The sequence below is a fragment of the Miniopterus natalensis genome, chromosome 11 (assembly GCF_054644295.1).
Source record: "Miniopterus natalensis isolate mMinNat1 chromosome 11, mMinNat1.hap1, whole genome shotgun sequence".
NCBI classification, from domain to species: domain Eukaryota; kingdom Metazoa; phylum Chordata; class Mammalia; order Chiroptera; family Miniopteridae; genus Miniopterus; species Miniopterus natalensis.
In genome coordinates this window covers 74,392,623-74,413,020 of record NC_142091.1, presented here as the reverse complement: position 1 = coordinate 74,413,020, position 20,398 = coordinate 74,392,623, and the positions used below count along the sequence as shown (strand labels likewise).

Genomic DNA, 20,398 nt, shown 5'->3' with positions numbered 1-20,398 from the left:
ATGAACCTTGTCTGACTCATGATTCAAGCCAATCAACCATTAAAAAAAAAAATCAGGAAATTAGGGAAATTAGAACAATGAAGATATTAGGAAAATGTTCATTGTTTTCCTGTGATACCAGTAATGTGGTTATGCTTTTAAAAAGTCTTTGTATTACAAGGCAACATGAATGAATCTCACAATGTTAGGTAAAACAAGCCAGACAAAGAAGGATACATGCTGTATTATTCCATTTTTTTAAAAGTTCAAAATCAAGTAAAACTAAGTGATACTGCTAGATATCTCCATTGGGGAAGAAAAATGAACTGGTGATTGGGAGGAGCATGAGGAAGTATCTGTGGTGGTAATTCGAAATCTTGATTGAGTGGTAGTTACATTCACTGAACTATAAATTTATGTTTTACATTCCTTTCTGCATGTGCAGTATACTTTACAAATATAAGTTTTACTACAAACTTAGCTATATATATCTGAAGTATATACAGATAAAATAAATAAAACTGAGACTTTCCCTAGCCGGTTTGTATCAGTGGTCGCCCCTCGGACTGAAGGATCCCAGGTTCAATTCCAGCCAAGGGCACGTACCTCGGTTGGCCCTGGTGAGGGTGCGTACGGGAGGCAACCAATCAATGTCTCTCTCTTGCATCGATGTTTCTCTCCACACCCCCATTCTCTCTGAAAAAGCAATGAAAAAAATATCCTCGGGTGAAAAAAAAAACCCACAAAAAACACTGAAATTTATTTTCAATATAAGAGAAAGTAGAGGATATATATGAAAGAAGAGTTCCATGTATTGATGATTGTTGCAGCTGGTGATGGGTATAGGGAGTTCACTGCACTATTGTTTACTTTGTATATGTTTAAATTTTTCCATAGTCTAAGTTTTTAAATGTTTGTAACTTCAATTGCTGCACTTCTAGGAATAATAAGAATATACATGGAAACACAGAAAAATAAATACATAACTAAGCTCACTGCATTTTTATTTTTAATGCCCCCCCAAATGGATACAACCTAATGTTTAGTACCAGAGAAATGGGCAAACTATAGGAAATCACAGCATAACTTTTACAAGAGTTTTTAAAAAATTTTTTATGTCTTTATTGATTTCAGAGAGAGGAAGGGAGGAGAGACAGAAACATCAAAGATGAGAGAGAGTCATTGATCGGCTGCCTCCTGCACATCCCCAGTGCATGTGCCCTGATCAGTGACTCTCTCATCATTGATGTTTCTCTCTCTCTCTCTCTCTCTCTCTCTCTCTCTCTCTCTCTCTCTCTCTCTCTCTCTCTCTCTCTCTCCCCTTTCCTCTCTGTGAAGTCAATAAAGACATATTAGAAGAAGAAGGGGGGGGGGGACTACTCTACCTATGTGGAAAGAGACTCGCAGTCAAATAATTACAACACAAAGTGACTGGTTCCACAAAAGAAGTGTATATAAAGTGCCTTGGGAATATAACTGAAGAGGACTCTAGAGAAGAACACCTGGGGGCCTTGGAGGATTCCTATTAGGAGCATGCCAAGAAGACAGAATGGGGTGGGATGGAGAGCATTTTAGATATACACATTCACAGAAAAAATATCCATCAAGCACCTACTGTGGACCAGGCATTATACCAAGCATGGGATAAACTGGTGAAAAAGGCATTGTAGCAGGCTTTAATGATGCTTACACTCTAAAAGAAAAACAATCAAATAATAACCGAAGTAAATATAAAGTGGCAATTTTGATAAGTGCTATGCATAAGAGGTATTCTATACCATGAGAACTTAGTCAAAGAAATACTTCTCTGAGAAAAGGGTCTAAGCTAAGGTATGAAGATGGTATCTTAACATTCTACACACCATGTTCAAACCTTTGCACATAAACAGTGTTTGTAGATACTACTGTTAAGTAGATATCTTTGCTTCCTTTATTTTAAAGTTTTAAATTGATTTTTAGAGAGAGGAGGGGAGAGAAAGAGAAACATCAGTATCAGAGCGACACATCATCAGCTGCCTCAGGCACACCCCCCAAGGAGAATTAAGCCTAAAATCAGGGATCAAGCCAGAAACCAGGACATGTGCCCTGGAGAACTGAACCAGCAACCCCTTGGTGCCCAGGACAACGCCCAACCGAGCCATGTGGGTGAGGAATATTTTTGTCTCCTTTAAAGTTCAAAGAAGAAATCTTGGTAGGCTAATAGTCAATTCTAGAAGACAAAAGAACTGTCAGTTAACTTCTCACAATGCCTATTACTGACTGAATACTTATGCCCACTATCCAAGGAACCCATTTCCCAGATCAAGGAATAGGGGAACCAAACTAATCGTTAGAGAAGCCTGATGAGCACAGTGTAAGAGCAAAGGTAACTGGTCGGTCTCAGAACATGAGCAGCCTGTTTCTCCTTTCTCTTATGACTAGAACAAGTGAGGCGATCAGATATGGCAAATTCTTGTTCTTTGGCTCCCCTTCTTTGACTGTGTTCTGACCACCACCACCCTGATAACTGTCAGCACTTCACCAGAGAATGGAGTAATTTTATTACGCTCTGCTTTATCTTTTTAAATTATTAATTTTGTTGTTGTTGTTAATCCTCACCTGAGGATATTTTTTCCATTGATTTTTAGAGAGTGAAAGGGAGGGGAAGGAAGAGAGGAAGGGAAAGAGAGGGAGAGAGAAAGAAATATCAACATTTGAGACACACATCGACTGGCTGCCTTGCGCCCATGCCCAACCAGGCAGGGGATGAAACCTGCAACCCAGGTATGTGCCCTCGACCAGGAATCAAACCCGAGACCGTTTGGTACATGGGACTCTAACCACTGAGCCAAACTGGCCAGGGCTTTACTATTCATTTTGAAAGACAGATCCTTGTTTGTGGGAGTGAACTATAATAAGGCAATTTTTAAAAAGAATATGTTTCTATTAATTTTTTTAAGAGAGAGAGGAAGGCTGAGGAAGAAAGAGAGAGAAACATCATACACACCGAGACTGGACCAAATCCACAACCTGGGCGTGTGCCCTGTCTGGAAGTGAACTGGCAACCTTTCAATATACAGGATGATGCTCAGCCAATGGAGCCACACCTGTCAGAGCACAGTCTCTCTGTCTTCATGACAAAGTTAACCAACCAGTAACGTTAGTCTCAAAGATATACATGGTACTGTGCTATGTATATGCCAAGGAAGTCATAATTTTTCCTCAAGGAGCGTATAATCTGACATAATTAAACTTTCTATCTTGTATCCATTTAGATATCATGAGGGGTAGAGAGAAAAAATTATGAGGATTCAGGAAAGAGGTTTTCTTCAGTACACGAGATTAGTAAACAGTATTGCAAATGGGCTTTAGGGGATAAAAAACAAGGCAGGGGCAGGGAGACAGGATATCGCAAGAAAGCAGGTAGCTTGGTTTGGCTGGAACATACGTAAGTTAAGAGTAGATAAGCCCTGGCCGGGGGCTCAGTGGTTGGAGCATCGTCCTGTACATCAAACGGTTGTGAGTTTGATTCCCGGTCACAGCATGTACCTAGTTTGCAGGTTCAGTCCGAGGTCAGGGTTCATACAAGAGGCAACCAAGTGATGTTTCTCTCTCACGTCGATGTTTCTTTCTCTAAAAATCAACAAATATATCCTCAGGTAAGGATTAAAAATAAATAATAAAAGAGTAGATAATAAAACTAACAGTCAACTGGGGCCTGAATACCAAGCTAAGGAGTTTATGCCTACAATGGCAAAACCTTAAAGCTAACCAAGCACTTATAAATGATTTTCAAAAGGTAAATTTTGTTTTCACTATTCCACTTGTGAAAAATTAAAGTTCATCAAGGTTAAGTAACTTGCCCAAGACTACACAGAATATAAGCTAAAATTCAAAGCCACATCTCATGAACCAAAGTCCAGTGTCCATCCCACACCACGATGACTTAAGAGTGGGAATGTCACAGAGGATGGGAACCACCTAATTAGAACCCTGGATGCACAAAGTAAGAAATGATGGTAAAGATACCCAGAAAAAAATCTAAGAAGGAAGCTACTACAAGAGTGCAGACTGAGTCAGAACTAGGACTGGTAGCGGGAATTACAAAGAGTTGAATATGAAAATCCAGCAGGTCTTAGCAACTGATTAAATGGAGGATAACAGAAAGAAGTAAGCCATTAACAAAAAAATGTCGTAGTCACTCCCATCTTAAAACAAAACAAAACGAACAAAAACCCAAGAGAACCTTCTCTGGATTCTGCATCTGAACACGATTTGTACTCCTTCTCTCTTCACAGCCAAACTTGGCTAAACTTCTCTTCATTTACTGTCTCTGTGTAACCTCACATTTATTTTGAAGAACGTCTTCTGCCCCTAAATGCCACTAAAACTCCTATTTAAAGTCACCAATAACCTCTATGTTACCACATCCATGGCAATCTCAGTCTTCAATATACTCAGTGTCTGAGCAGCTGACCACTCCCTCCTCTTTGAAACACTATCAGTATAAAGTGATGTTTAAGAATATAAATTGGAGCCCGGCCGGGCATGGCCCGGTGGTTGAGCATCGACCTAGGATCCAGGGGGTCGGGGTTCAATTCCCGGTCAGGGCACATGCCTGGGTTGCGGGCTCCATCCCTCCCCAGTCGGGGGCATGCAGGAGGCAGCCGATCAATGACTCTCTCATCATTGATGTTTCTCTCTCTCTCTCTCTCTCTCTCTCTCTCCTTTCCTCTCTCTGAAATCAATAAAGATATATTTAAAAAAAAAAAAAGAATATAAATTGGAGCCAGACAAACAACTACCTAAAATGCAACTACCTTGATTTTACTCATACCTCTCTGGCCCCTCCTTCTCATTCCTTTAGTAAGCCATTCCATATCTACCCAACTTCAGTTACCATACATATGCCAATGAGACCCAGCTCTATCCCACTAAGTCCTTCCTTAGGCCCAGAATCATAGTTACCTACTCAACAATTCTACAGGCACCTCATATTCAACCTGCCCAAACTTACTCAGAATGGATTTATGCTATTTTCCTCAATCTCTAAACCTACTCTTCCTTCAGTGTGCACTATCTCAATAAAAGGACTGCACCACAAGTCACCAACATGAAAATAATCTGGGAGTTGTGCTTACATGTACCCCTTTAACCTCACCCTCCACACATCCAATGAACCAAAATCCCATGATTCTAGTTCCTAAATATTTCTCAAAACCTCTCTAATTTTACTGTCAGTACTCTCAACCACACCATTGTATCTTAGCTGAACCTCTGCAGTAGCTTCCTAATTGGTTTCACCAAATCCATTCTTACGCTCTCCCTGATCCTTTATACTGCAGCCAGTTGATGTTAGTCCAAGCATATTATTCCTCTGCTGAACATTCACCTTCCCTGCTGCCTTCACGATAAAGCCCTACCTGGACTGGCCCCTAAAAACCTTGTCAAGCCTTTAACTCTTTCCTCCACTCTCTTCTCTCCAGTTACACTGGACTTTTTGGTTTTGTTTTGTTGGTAGGTTCTTCAAATATATCAGATTCCTTCCAACCTCAGGGTTCTTGCATATGCTAGTCACTTCTCTTTTAAAGCTGGTTACCTCTTACCCTTCAGGTCTCAGCTTTAAAGGCTTTCTCAGGAAAGTGTTCTCTGATGCCTTCTCCCACTCCTAAAGTTTAGATTAGGTTACCCTATTACACACTCACTGCATCCTGTATTTACATTTGCTGTCCTTTGTTTAACTATAATTAACATTATTAGTGTAAGTTATTTAATGTCTGACTTCCCCACCAGACTGTAAGCTTCATGACAGAGGGACCATGCCTGTTTTGCTCATCACTATATTCCAAGAGCCTTGCATGGCGTCTGACACATGGTTAAGTGCTTGCAACGTTTTCTCATCCCTACCATAGAGCTTTAATGCTGGTCCCTCTACCTAGAGCTCTACTGACCCAAATCTGGTCCCCTAAGTCCTTGAACTTCACAAAATTGGCTCCTCCTCACTCCAGTCTCAGTTATAAAATGCCATCTTCAAAGGAAGCCTTTACTGATCACCCAATCTCAAGAAGTTATTCCCATCATACAACAATTTTACCACCCTCTTAATTTCTTCAAAGCAGTCAGCACATCTGAAACCATAGTACAGCATTTAGAAATCTAACAAAGCAAGACCCAAGCAAAGTGCCTGACACAGCGTAAGCATTCAACAAACACTTAAGTGACTGAATCTCCTGAATGAAAAAAGATGACATGGGAACACCCCAAATTCATCAGCAAAACATTTAAAAGCTGCTCCAACAAAGTTGAAAAAGTGGCAGTATAGCTCAGCAGGCTTGAAAGCCTGACTGCCTATTTTGAATCCTGGCTCTTTCCCTTATTAACTGGAAAACCTTGGACAAGTTACTTAAGTGCACTATACCTGTTTCTAAACGAGTAAAATGGGAATTAGAATCTACCTCAAAGGGTTGCTGAGAATTAAATTAGTTAATACATTAAAGTGCCAGTACCAAGCACATAGTATACATTCAATGTGTACTATTATCCATCAGATCAGGCTTTTCCTCCAAATGTTTCAAATGCACAGGGTGACTTTTCCTTTATCTCTCCCACCCTAAAAGGGCCACCATTATTTTTGTACACTGAGCAATTCCAAGGGCATCTTTCACATAGATTAAGGTATGTGAAGGGCACCATCTCCAAGTTCTAGCAACCGCTTGTGATGATCTAAAGGTTAAGATGATCAAAAGACACAAGAAACAGGGAAGCACTTTGGAAACTTAAAAAGTACTGTAATGCAGAAAGATTAAAACTACGTAAATGGTTTTTCTGAAAATTATCAGTTATAATATTTTAAAAGGGGTGGAATGACATCTTTGTTTATAGGACATATGTAAATAAAGCAAAATTTCCAAGCAAAAAAAAAAAAAAAGACTATAAAATGATCACTATATTTACGAATCTACATTCTCTTGAGATCACTGTAAGAAAAGTTGGCCAGATTACTGCTCTGTGATCCAGGGATATAAAGAGATGGAATAACGGTCAGGCTACCTAGAATTCACACTGAGGACTACAACTACCTTGAGGTTGTTTTTCAGAAATGGTCATGGGGTATTCAGCTGTAGGGAAATTCATAATATGTCAATATTTGCTTACATCAACACTGCAGCTCTTATCTCATTTTTCTATCCTTCAAAGAGAATATCAAAAGGAAATTTCTTCTTGAAACTTAATTTTTTAAAAAAAATATATATCTTTATTGATTTCAGAGAGAGGGAGAGGGAGAGACAGAAACAGCAAAGATGAGAGAGTAGTCACTGATCAGCTGCCTCCTACAAATCCCACACTGGGGATCGAGCCCACCACCCGGGTATGTGCCCTGACTGGGAACTGAACCACAATCTCCTGGATCCTAGGTCGATGCTCAACCGCTGAGCCATGCCTGGCCAGGCTGTTGAAACTTAATTATTAATCTCAAGACAGTGAATACTTTAGTTACCCAAATAGGTTGATCTTAGAAAAAACTAACCATGAAGTAAGTTTTGTGAAAATTCAACAAATAAAAATGCTTCATGCTTACTTTGGCAAAGCCCTGAGAAACAATCTGAGAGCGCTTTCAAGATGTTTTGTGATAAGACTTAAAATTCTAAAATGAACAGCAACTAATCAGGATAACATACATAAAACCTATCTACTGATTCTCAGTCTTTACACTATTGGCATTTTGAGTCAGATAATCCATTGTTGTGGGTAGCTAACCTATGCATTTAGGATGTATTAACAGCATCCCTGGACTCTATTCACTAAAATACCAGTAGTGCTCCCCTAATCTGACAATCAAAAATGTCTCCAGCCCTCGCCGGTTTGGCTCAGTTGTTAGAGGGTTGGCCCATGGACTGAAGGGTCCCGGGTTCAATTCCGACCAAGGGCACCACGTACCTTGGTTGCAGGCTTGATTCCGGCCCTGGTCATGCGGGAGGCAACCAACCAATCAATGTGAGGATGTCTCTCTCTCACATCAATGTTTCTCTCTCCTCCCCAACCCCTTTCTACTCTCTCTGAAAAGCAATGGTAAAAACATCCTTGGGTGAGGATTAAAAAAAATTTTTTTAAATGTCTCCACATATTGCCAAACTCTTTTGACTGAACAAAAATCACACCCAGATAAGGACCCCTGCTTTACACAAATCTGTTCCAACTGTCTAAAACACCCACCCAAGTTCTCTCTTCCCCCTTTCAAAACTCCCTCCTTCTGATCTTCCTGGTAACCCAGATTTAACCCAAGTCTACCTCAATTCTTCAATTGCCTTCACCTAAAAAATCTTCAGAAATCAATTATTAGAACTCCCTCAATTAGAACTTCCTCCATGTCAGTTCTGTTATTCAAAACCATAGCTGGTGATAGAGCTGATACTAGTACTCAGGGTTCATGATCCTAATCAAGCACTCTTTTCCATCATAACACATTGCTATTCATCAGTCACCAAGTTTTAGCAGTCCTTCTCTGCCAACATGTCTTGCTTACATCCCTTACTTTCCAATTCTACTATTTATACCCCAGAGCAGTGGTTCTTAAATTTTTGCATGCATCAGAATCACCTCGCTTGTTAAAACACATTTTGCTGGACCCTAAGCCCAGCGATTCTGACTTAGTAAGAATGCAGCAGGGCCCAAAAATATGCACTGCTAACATGTTCCCAGATACCCAGATAATGCTTATGCTGATGGTGAGAGGACAACACTTTGAGAACCACTGGCCTAGAGTTCAGGTACCTTTCACTTTAAGAGGTAACTTATTTCAGTATTCTTCCAGACACCTCCCAGCCCCATAACCACAAAACTATTATTTCTAAAGCTTTGATCAAATTACTGTTCTATTCAAAATATACCACAACTTACGGCTCTCTATTTTCCATACCTGGCTTTCATAATTGTTTAAAATGTGTGCCCAACGTTATCAACAGTGCTTCCCTCCCAAAACAAATCTTCCACTTTAATCCTACTAATCTAATGGGTGTCTTCGGAATACACCTTATAGGCTTCCCACTCATAGTACAGCTTTATGCTGTCTTTACCTCCTACAAGGCCACCCTCTCCCCTCCTCCTCTCTACCTACCTGAAGGAGGCCTTCACCACTGTCTTTGTCAAAACCACGTTTGGTCACTATCTGCTGCCTTTTATCTTTATGGTTTTAAGTTTTTACCAAGTACTCACAGATAGAGAAAACCCCCAAGAACCTAAAATTTAAAACAGAAAACAATGATATGAGTGACATGCATAAATAAAAGGCCTGACATACACACAAACTATACAAATACTGGTGTTTTAAGAGATTAAGTGCAATAAATGCAAAGTTCACAAAAAGAATGTGCCAATCTTTTTTCACATATGATTAAACACTGGCTGTCAAATATTTACAGCTATTTCATTTAGAATATTAGCAAGCATCTGTTAGAGAAGAAAATTTTAAAGTAGAGAAAGTACTTAGTCTACAACTTCCTACAACAGAAGTAGGTATTGTCCTGGCCAGTGTGGCTCACTGAAGGGTCTCGAGTTTGATTCCCGGGCAAGGGCACGTACCTGGGTTGCAGGTCTGATTCCCCACCCTGGTCCAGGTATGGTTGGGGTGCATGCAGAAGGCAACCAACTGATGTGTCCCTCTCACATCAATGTTTCTCTCTCTCTCCTCTCTCTAGCCCTTATTCCCTCCCCCCTCCCTTCCACTCTCTCTGAAAATCAATGGAAAAAATATCCTCACTCCTTGGGTGAAGAGTAACAAAAAAAAAGTGGGTATCATTTGTTTTCTGTATGAAATGGTCTGAGAGAAGGAATATGAGCCCTGGCCGGTTTTGCTCAGTGGATAGAGCATCGGCCTGCGGACTGAAGGGTCCCAGTTAGATTCCAGCCAAGGGCACTACGTCGGTTGCAGGCTCGATCCCTGGCCCCGGTCGGGGTTCATGCGGGAGGCAACCAGTTGATGTGTTTTGCCACATCGATATTTCCCTCTCTCCCCCTCTCTCTCTCTGAAAAGCAATGGAAAAAAATATCCTCTGGTGAGGATTAAAAAAAAAAAAAGAAACACGGGGTTCAAGGTCTGGTTCTACTTCCAACCATGATCTTGGGCAAGTCAAGCAAGGTTCCCCCAAGCCTCCATTTCCATAATAAGACAAATTAAGGTTTAAAACTATACAGTCTACCTTCCAGGTTTGCTTTGAGGGTTAAATAAGATAATGTATATGAAAGAACCTAATCTAGTACTTGGCAGGTGATAAGCATTTATTGAATTTTAACTTTTGTTAATGTGAAAGCACAATGCAAAAATACAGTATTATTACAAAAATAAGATAAACAGAGCAAATTAATGAAACCTGATTAAGGATGTCTATTTCCCAAGAAAAAAAAATTTTAAGGATATAAAATAAAGAATGTAAGTCCCTCAGCATGGTATACAGTAAATGTATCAATTCCCTGACATAATGGCCAAAATCAACACTTGAAAATAACACAAACTCCATCACTTGCAACCTCACAACTTTAAGGTTGTCTAAAAGTCAGCAAAGGCTTTTGACACACAGAGCTTAGGACAGGATTAGAGGCAGGAGAACTTAAATTCAGACTGAGCTTTTAAAGTTTAACTAGACATTTTCTTACTTGTTCTAATGACCCAAACATTATAAATGTGTTCATCTGGCATGTGTATCATGCGTAAGTCTTTATCTGCTACAGCTTAGACCTTCTGGTTCTTACGTACACTACAAGACCCAATACTCAGAGATTTTGCTCATCCCTGTGCACCAAACTCTCCTCAATTCTAGTGGCCTATTCCTAGCACTCAAGAAAACTGGTAGTACAGAAAAGTATTAAGGCTTCCAACAACATAAACAAATACTTATTGAGCACTTTCTATGTTGTAGACTGAGTACCTTTTTTAAAAAAAAAAAAATCTTTATTGATTTCAGAGAGAGGAAAGGAGAGAGAGAGAAAGATAGAAACATCAATGATGAGAGAGTCATTGATTGGCTGCCTCCTGCAATGCCCCGACTGGGGATCGAGCAGGCAACCCGGGCATGTGCCCTGACCAGGAATCGAAGCCCGATCACCTGGATCCTAGTCAATGCTCAACCGCTGAGCCACGCCCAGCCGGGCTTTAAGGCTACTTATTGAACACTTTCTGTGTGTCAGGCACTATTCAAAGCATTCAATATACAACATAAAAACAAAGTCTCAACTCTCAAGGAGCTTACACTAATGGAGAGATGTGCACAAATTTAAGAATGGTAGGGAGTGATCAATGCTCAGCAAAATAAAACATGAGAAAATGACAGAGCTTAAATATAGTCCTTACTCTGGATCCCCAAAATACAGCTCACTGTGGAAGACTTATACATAAGAATAAATAATTAGCTCCCTCATTTCGAATCACCCGAAAATGGACAAGTTTTTCCTGTATCATCAAGGAGGCTGACACTTTCAGAACAACGTAGTCCTCCACAAACAGACTGAAAAATAATTATAATTTTATAATTAAGTAATTATAAATAAGCAAATTCAACATTTCAGACCATCTATGATTTTTTCTCTAGTTGTTAACAATATGACACTTTCATGCTAGGTAAAAAAAATGCCTTAAAATTAGGATTTTATTTTGCCTAGTCCAGTCCTGGTCAAAAGACCTTAGAGTGGGGGCACTGCCAGGTAGCCCACAGTTAGTTAGAGCATCGTCCTGACACGCCAATGTTGCGGGTTTGATTCCCATCTGGGCACATACAAAAATCAACCAAAAAATGCATAAGTGGAACAATAATCTGATGTTTCTCTCTCTCTTTCTCAAATCAATAATAATAATAAAAAAAAGACCTTGGAGTGGGGTCATTCAAAGTGGGACTGTTTGTAAAAGGGATAATCTGGTAATCGCTGAATACAGAGAGACAATTTCAAGGGTAACCCAAAGAAAGGAAAATATCATCATGGCTTCAGTGTCCCCCGTTTCTTGCAAAGATAATGATTTAACTATTTCAGAGAAATCATATGTACGACATATTAACAGGAGTGAACATCCAATGGTGTAATAACATCCTTTAGAAAAATCTCTTAATCTCATCATCAAAACTGAAAAGTAAAATGAATTCTCATGTAAATCAACATCTCCCCTTCAGATAATACCACAGGCTTAAATGAATTCAAGAGAAAAAATTATTCAGATTATATAACTTCTTTTACACTGAAATACACTATCTTCATGTTCTTTGACACTGACTTAGATGTTCATTTGTTTCTACAATTGCCTTTGGCAGGGGCTAGGGAATTATACTATACAGGTTGATGGCAGGTATTATAATCCTGTATAACAAAGGTCATCTTTTCCAATAAAAATGAAAAAAGTCTCAAGTTAAAATGAAGGTCATCATATTACATAGCATAGAAATGTTAAGTATTTACTTTAAACACACATTATTTTGTCCTTGATTTTCTATGCAATTAAGGATAACTCAGAATTGGTGTGACTTCAAGACTCTAAAAGATCATCAATTGTAATTGCTAAGGATTTAACTACATTTCAGATTAAGAAACTGTAAGATATTACGCTAAACATTCCCTATAAATGAATACTTAAATATAAATGGAGAGTCACAAACATCCAAAACTACTCCAATACTTTGGCTTCTGAAATCAAATGAAGGAAAAAAAGGTTCCATCTTTAGTACCTGTCAATGTTTTTCAATAAGGTCCTACATCTAAATTTATTAAAATACAAAAATAAATCATTACCTCCAGACAACCAAAGATACACCCATCACCAAAACTGAAGCTTCTGTTCCTCTCCTCAGGTATATCAATTTGACTTGGAGATCTACCTGGCTACTACTAACCTTTTCATTAAAAAAAAAAAATCTATGCTTTGCTTTAAAAAAGCCACACAGTATTTACCCTCCCATGTAATTTCCTACACTGCAAAATGTTTTCTGGTTCCAGAAAGTAGAGTTTATGCTCAAATCTACACATACACATGATCTTCAAAGGTACAATTCTCTTCCACATGTAATAAATAATAGTTTGGTAAATGACAAACCAATTTTTTAAAATTAGCTATTTCTGATATTTAAAAAAATGACTTGTCATAAAGATGATATAAACTTATCAAAATTTACTATGTCAGTAAAAGGCATTAAAAGGAACTATTCAATCATGACTATAGTATAGCATTCTTATTAGTACGAATAGACGGTTTTTTTAAAGACAGGTAAAAGGTCGCCCCAGGCGGTGTGGCTCAGTTGGCTGGAGCATTGTCCCAAGTACTGGAAGGTCACAAGTTTGATTCCCAGTCAGGGCACATACTTGGATTGTGGGTTCGATCCCCTAGGGGGTGGGGAGGGCATAGGGGAGGCAACCAATTGACGTATCTCTCTCACATCAATGTTTCTCTTTCTTCCTCCCTCTCTAAAATAAAAAATAACATAAAATAAAGATAGGTAAAGGATCTTGAATACAAAAGCCATTCTAGTTCCAAAACGAGTTTAGACTCAAGACTTTTAATAGTTTTAATAGTACTATTTTTCTTTCCCAAGAGACTATTTTGAAGGTATTTTAAAGAGGGATGAGCATTTAGGTTCTGTCCCCCAAAATAACATGAAGTAACAGTAAATACCAATATAGTAAATGTACTACATGATTCAATTCAATTTGACAAACATATACCATATGAGACAAATGTACACTTTCATCACTAAGCCAAATTGGTAAACCTCTCATTTTGTCTTTCAAACTTTGTGTTCCATGTCCAATTACTGCAAAACAAACCTAAGTTCTATACTATGACCTACTTTAAATATAGTCAAGGTGTTAAAAATATATAAACTACTATAAAGATTAGCCTTTATACCTTTATGTTAGTCTTAAAATTGTTCAAGTAAGATCTAACTTAATCAGTAGAGAATTCTGTAATATGAGTACTCACTGAAGAGATATTAAGTTTATTTAGTAAGCAAACTGCCACATAAATAAGCCACCAATATGCTCTCATATCAAAAGTTATGCTATGGAAGGGATTTACACTTCAGATAGAACTTTATCATATAATCTTAGGAAAACAAATGTCAGTCACCCTAAACTTCCAATTATCCAAAATTCTAAGAATGATCCCCCCAAATATCTGATATTCCTTCTTACATAACATGGCTACAACTGAACATGAACCAAGAGAAAAACAGGTTAGATAAGGAAAGGGTTAAGGTGTGCAACAGGTAGCAATCACTGTAATTAACAACAACAAAAAAGTCTTACCAGGACAAAAATCAGATTCCTTGTATCTTCCCACAACTACCTTGTTAAAAAATGTGAAAACTTTTGTTTGATGAAAGGCTCTTCCTTTGAAAGACTGGATCCCAAGATCCCTCAGATATTAATGTAACAGGTCAACAATTCTACAAACTTGACATGTAAGCGTAATCTTTCTTTTATCCCAAAGTTTAATCAAGAAAGGTCAAAACAAAATAATTCCTCAATGTACAAAATTCCACTACTGATACACTTTATTCCTAAAAGTCAGATATAAAGAATTATAATCTCAACACCTGGATTGGGAGACAAGAAGCAAGTCTCTGAAATAAGGCTTGCCAGGACACATGCCTGCTCGATATACTTGCCAATACACTCCACACCTTTTTACCAGTCGCATCAAGGGGGAGTGGAGATGATCAGAAAACGGGTTAAAGAATTACTATTTTTCCCCTCCAAACTAAGTCTAAAAAATGCAGAGCCAAATAAACCACCATAAATTCCTTCAGTGATTTTCTAGGTCTTTCAGTTCACCAAATTTCACATCATACATACAAGTTTGTGGCTTTCCTCATACCCCACTCTACAAACACAAATTCAAATTTCTGAAATAAATATATGGTGAGAATATTAATAATGCTCTCTTTGACTAGGGAAACAAAATCAAGTTCTTAACTGCAATAGGGAAACCTTGAGAGAAAGACAGGGCCTAAAAGGAACATGTATTCATATGCACATACAAGCTAATTCCCTCCAAATCATTACTAAGTAAAAATTTCTTTCAACAAGATGTCATACATTCCTCCCAAAATATAAAATACAGAATTTCATCAACATCCAGTATTCTACCTTTTCTCAATCAACTGCCCCCCCAACCTACCTTCCAAACCTATCAAAGCATTAATTTGTTTAAAAAAAAAAAAAAAAAAAAAAAAGACTCCATAGTTCTACTCCCCAGCTCAAGGCCACAAATCCTGGCACACCATAATCTTTAACAAAATTATATCAAACTATCCTTCCTCAAACAGTTTTGCCTCTGAGATTTACATTCTAATCTAACTTAATTTGAATTATTACAATGTCAGTATTGCAAAATTAGGAATCCTCGTCACGTTGTAATCCACAAAATCCCTGGATTTACAATGGTTTTATAGAAGTTAAAGGCTACATAATAACTCCATTTCCAAACAGGAAGAATAATAAGGCTCTAACCACTTGGCATAAAACCCAAATGAAATATCGAGATACACCTTCTCTCCTCCCCTGGTGCACAGAAAAGCCACCTGGAAAGTTAGAATCACAGTATGTTCACAAATGGAAATAGTACAGTTATTCTACTTCAAAACTGGGGGGGGGGGCGGGGACAACGACAAACAAACAAGAAAATACTAACCAATCTCTGACTGTAACGAATCCTTTCTTCTTCGGGTTCCATCTCTCACTCTTCTGTTGAAATTACTGTCAAGAAACCACTCCAGGGCTGCTTTCTTCTTCCTTAGGAACCAGACTGATTGCAACACTAAAGGATAATGAATGATATGAGCAGAGATAAGAACTCAAACTCAAGCTTTCCTTTCACCAGGGAAAAAGTGTTTAAAATATGTGTAAGTTAAAGGCTCTTTGAGAAATCTGGTTCCTCTTCATCAGTTTGGGACCTTTCTGCTCTTGGGCAATGTCATGACCAACATTAATCGCATTACAACAGTCCCAGGCCTAAACCAAAGGAGATGCTAGTTTCAGTTCCCCGTGGTGGAGCCACACCACTTGTTTCTCCCCACAGGATACAAATAGCAAGGATCCCCTTCATGGCAGCATTAGCAAATAAGTAAGTAAATAAATAAATAAATAAATAATTGGGGGGGTGGGTCCTGACCAGGTGAGGAAGGCCCTGAGGTAATTCAGATCCTAACCAAATTAGATCTCTCACACTGGTAATTAGAAACTAAAGGAAAGGGCAGACTAACCATACAGTAAGAGGACAAGAAATTTGGATTTGAAGAGAGACTTCAAGACAATTTCCCATACCCCTCTAGAAGGCGACAATGGTCTCCTTCCTTCCTAGACTCCCGGGATCTTTTCATTCCCAAACCAACCCTCCACCCCAACCCAAGATGTGTACAACTCTGAAACAAATTCGAGAGAGTTGCAAATCAGGGACAAAAATTCCACGAGATCCTTCTGGGTAAATTTTTAAAAAAATAAACGGTTCTACCTATAGATATAAGTAAAATACATATTTTCCAAAAATTAAATAAAGACAGCTTTGCGCGACGGATCCATAATCCCAAGAAAGGTTTTTCTTTTTTTCCAAATATTTTTATAGATAGTGGCTTCCATAGGAAATGCAGATTTGTTTCCCTTTTTTCTAACTACACTACCGCCACGTTAATAGCATCCTTTCAGAACTGCTACGAGACCAGAGGACCCCATGACACAGTTTTCAAGAACAGTTCGCGGCAGAGCCCTCCTGAAGGAAGCCCTCGCCGGCGAGGACCGCCCGGGCTTGAGAACAGCCAGGGCCGGAGAGCGAGAACCGCAAGTCGAGCCGGGCTCCCCCTGGGAACGGAGTTTCAATGGTTCGCCCATCGGAAAAAGAAATAGAAACTTTACATTAAGTCTTTAGATAACGCCGCGAACCAAACTTCCAAAGGGGGGGAGGGTAGAGGGGGAAATCTCACCGGGGATTTTGCTCCTGAGTTCTTGACCAAGTGAGAAGTAAAAGACTCCCAAAACTGAGAGGAAAAATTAAATCCCAAACGTCTTCGGGTTTTTCCGTGGATCAACCCAGTATCCAGAGAGGGTCAGAGCGACCCGGGAAAGAGGAAACAGTTGCTGAATCAAAATCTCCTCTTCTGGCTTTGGAGACCGGGAGTCGGAGGCGTCAGGAGAGGGGAGCGCGACCCCTCGGCGCCGAGCCCGGGGCGCCCCCGCCTCCCCCGGGCCAGCGGTCAGCAGCCCGAGCCCGAACCCCGGGCCAGCCCCGGCCGCGGGGAGCGCCCTCCTCGCCGTGCCCTCGGCCAGCAGCCGCCCGGCCGCCTCTGGAGCCCGAGATCGGCGGCCGATCAGCTGAGACCGGCCGGCCCGAGGATCCCCGCGCCGCCCCGGCCCCCCGGAACGCGGGCCCCGGCCCCGGGGGGCAGAGAGGGCGGGAGCGGCGCGGCGCGCCGGGATGGGGGCCCGGGCTCCCCTCGCGTCTCCCCCTCAGCCCGGGCTCCGCGCTGCGGGACGAGCCCCCGGCTACTCCCCAGTCGCAGAGGAGGGATTCCGGGGGATGGGCCCCCTGGCGTTGCCCCTCCTCCCAGAGCGCCCCCTGCCCAGAATAGACAGAGCGGCGACAGGCCCAGCCGCTGGGAAGGTGCTCTGAGAGCCGCAGCCGCCGCTGCCGCCGCCGCTGCCGGGGAGGGGTGTTGTTTCCCTCACACAGGAGGAGCCGCTGAAGCAGCCGCCGCCATTTTGAACCCGTCAGACTCTCACATACACACAGCTCCTCCGCGGCGCACTGCGCAGGCGCCGCCTCCCCACCCCTCCTCCGGCTCGCCTATCCACCCCCCACTCCCCTTCAGGCCTCCCTATGCTTCTTACCGCTCTCCCGGTCGCACGTGAACGCGCACGCGTCACTTGCCTCAACGCGGACACTCCGCCGGCGCGCGCACGCGAGGAAGCGTCGGCCTCGAAACGCCCGCGCCCGGCGACGCCGACGCGGCTCCCCGCCCCCCCTCGCGTCAAGCTGCTGGCCCTCCCGCAGGCCCTCCGCCCCCACTCCCCGCGGGCTTCCTTCCAGAGCTCCGGCCCGGCCCGCTGCTCGCGCCTGCGCGCAGGCCAAGGTTCCTCCTCCGCGCGCGTCCCCCCCCCCCCCGCCCCGCGCCCTTGTTCGAACACACTCACTCACACACGTACACTTCGTCTCTGTGACCCCGCCTCTCGCCGGCCAGCTGTGCCGGCGGCCCTCCCCCACCTCTCCTGGGAGGGTGGTGACCCCCGACCCCCCACAAAGCAAACAACCCCCCAGCAGTGGGGAGAAGCGCTCGGTTCCCCTGCAACCGCCCCAGTCAGTCCCTTCAGTCACACAACCTGAGGGCCGGGCGGCCTGGGCGAGGGCAGCCGTTGCCCGCCTCAAAGCGGGGTCTCCCGGGGTCAGGCCGCTGGGCCCGGCCGGCCCGGCCTGGGCGCCCCGCTCGGGCCTGCCCAGGACTAGGGGGCGCGGGGACGGGCCGCCTTCCCGTCTGCTGCCCTCCCCTAGCGCCCGCCAGTGGGCCGAGGCCGGCCTGCCCGCCATCTCCGGGCAGGCCCGGCGCCCCCGCCGCCCTCAGCTCGGGGGGCTTCTCGGTGCAGCGGCCTGGCCCCGCCTCACCCACTCCTCGCCGCTCCGAAGGGGCAGGATACGGGAGAAGCATTTCTGTCCTGGTTTCGGCTCCCGGGAGGTGTGGGGGGGCTCCAGGCGCTTGACACGGGCGTCCACAGGTACCAGGCGCAGGAGAGGTCTCCGCGACGGCCCGGGGGCGGCGGCAGCCGGCGCGCCCACCGCGGGCCCGAGGCGCCCGGGTAGGTGGCCCTGGAAGCCCCCCGCTCCTCGGCCACGCTCAGGTTTCCGCAGCGCCGGTGCCCCCGGCGGCCCGGGTGGGACGTGACCCCGCCCCCGGCGAGTAGGGGCGCCCCCCACGGAGGGGCGCGCGAGCCGCCCCCAGTCCAGAGTCGGCCTCGCCGCCCCGGGGCCGAGGCGGGCGCGGGAGGCCCAGCCGGGAAGATGTCTCCTCTCGGTGCGCGCAGCTTCGCGTGAGGGTCAGCGACGGGGCAGCGGCCGCCCGAGGCGCGCCGGCCCTGCCCACGAACGGGCTCCCGAGGCTCGACAGCTGCCCGACGGGCCGGCAGGCAGGGGACGTCGACCGAGCGGGGCCGGAGGTATCTGAGCAACGCCATGCCGGCAGCCCGGCCGCGAGCAGGGCATTCCCCCAGCCAATCTCGTGCTTGGGGCCCTTTTAAACTATCACTCCCATCAAGGACCGTGGCTTGGGCGTTACGCATCCGGGTCCGCACCACCGGCCTGACTACACCCGTGCTGAGAGGTGTCGCTCGGCTCCCCTCCTCCCCGCCCCGGTTCCCCCTCTCTCTCCTCCGATGCCTGGGATGAGGGGACGGAGGAGAGAGGAAGGGCGCGGAGCGAAGCACACAACTCCCATAAACAACCTTCAGCGCTTCCAGGAAGACTTTGGAGAAAGACAATGGAAAGAACGATACCTTCTATTTCTATCAAGGTTTGAACTCCGGCGTAAAGGCGCTGTGTAAACCCAAGGTATTATTTATTACCACACTAGGTTTTCCTACATGCAAACTCAGGGAGTTTTGCGGACATTCTGTCCTGTTTCCCAGCCATCCTCAGGAGACAAGCTTAAGTGACAGGTAGCCTTATACACCATTTAAAAGGCAGACACTTTGAAGGATCAACAGCCTCGCATAGTTACTCTGACAGAAAGGGGTCCAGCGTTCTGCAGTTAGCCCGCTGCAGCAACATCTCACAAACAACAAAGATTTGTTACTATGGTACCACCCTCTTGCATTCCAGTTATTGGGAAATATTCTGTATTCAGATACCAGTTTTGTTCAGACTTTTTAGGTGTTCGGAACACTGATACCAAGAAGATCTTTACCAAAACTTTTATCAGGTCTAAAGGCTTTTTAAGTCTTTCAGGCTATATATATTTAAAAGTCTTTCACACTGGTACCACCAGTTGTGATCCCGTAGGCATCCAGCTCTCTGTAGGTATAGAAAAAAAACGGGCAGCAGCTTGTTTGTTTTGTTTCTAAGTAGGAAAGACTTTTTGCCATTGTCAGATTAAGTAAGAGCTGGGCCTTGTTGCTATTGGCAAAATAAGCGGCTTTATTTTCTTCCCACTCATCCCTATAACCCACGGGGTACTTGGAGGCAAAGAGAGAGAGAAGGAGGTCTCTAGCCGTAGCTCAACTTGGTCTTGCCCTTTATCTTAAGGTCCAGAGCCCCTTAACTAATTAATACTTAGCGAACTGAGTTGCTCACCTTCAGTAAACAAGTGCCTTCTGTGGGTTTAACTCAGGTGGGTATGCTGAGAGGAAACCTAAGAAGTCTCCAAGAACAATAATAATAATAATAATACTTATTTTGGACAGGATTGCAAGTAAAGGTTTGTCAGGT

The 20,398-nt window shown here is 43.2% G+C and overlaps 1 protein-coding gene across 1 annotated transcript in view; it reads right to left on the bottom strand.

Moving 5' to 3' along the window:
• KDM2A (lysine demethylase 2A) overlaps window positions 1-17,157 on the bottom strand; it is a 94,252-nt gene extending 77,095 nt beyond the window's left edge. The window contains exons 1-2 of the mRNA XM_016208337.2: window positions 16,911-17,157; window positions 15,626-15,751 (exon numbers count right to left, since the gene is read on the bottom strand). Coding sequence (XP_016063823.1) covers window positions 15,626-15,667 — 42 coding nt within the window. The 5' untranslated portion in view covers window positions 15,668-15,751; window positions 16,911-17,157. The remainder of the gene's footprint in view (window positions 1-15,625; window positions 15,752-16,910) is intronic.
• Between the last annotated feature and the right edge of the window lie 3,241 nt (window positions 17,158-20,398).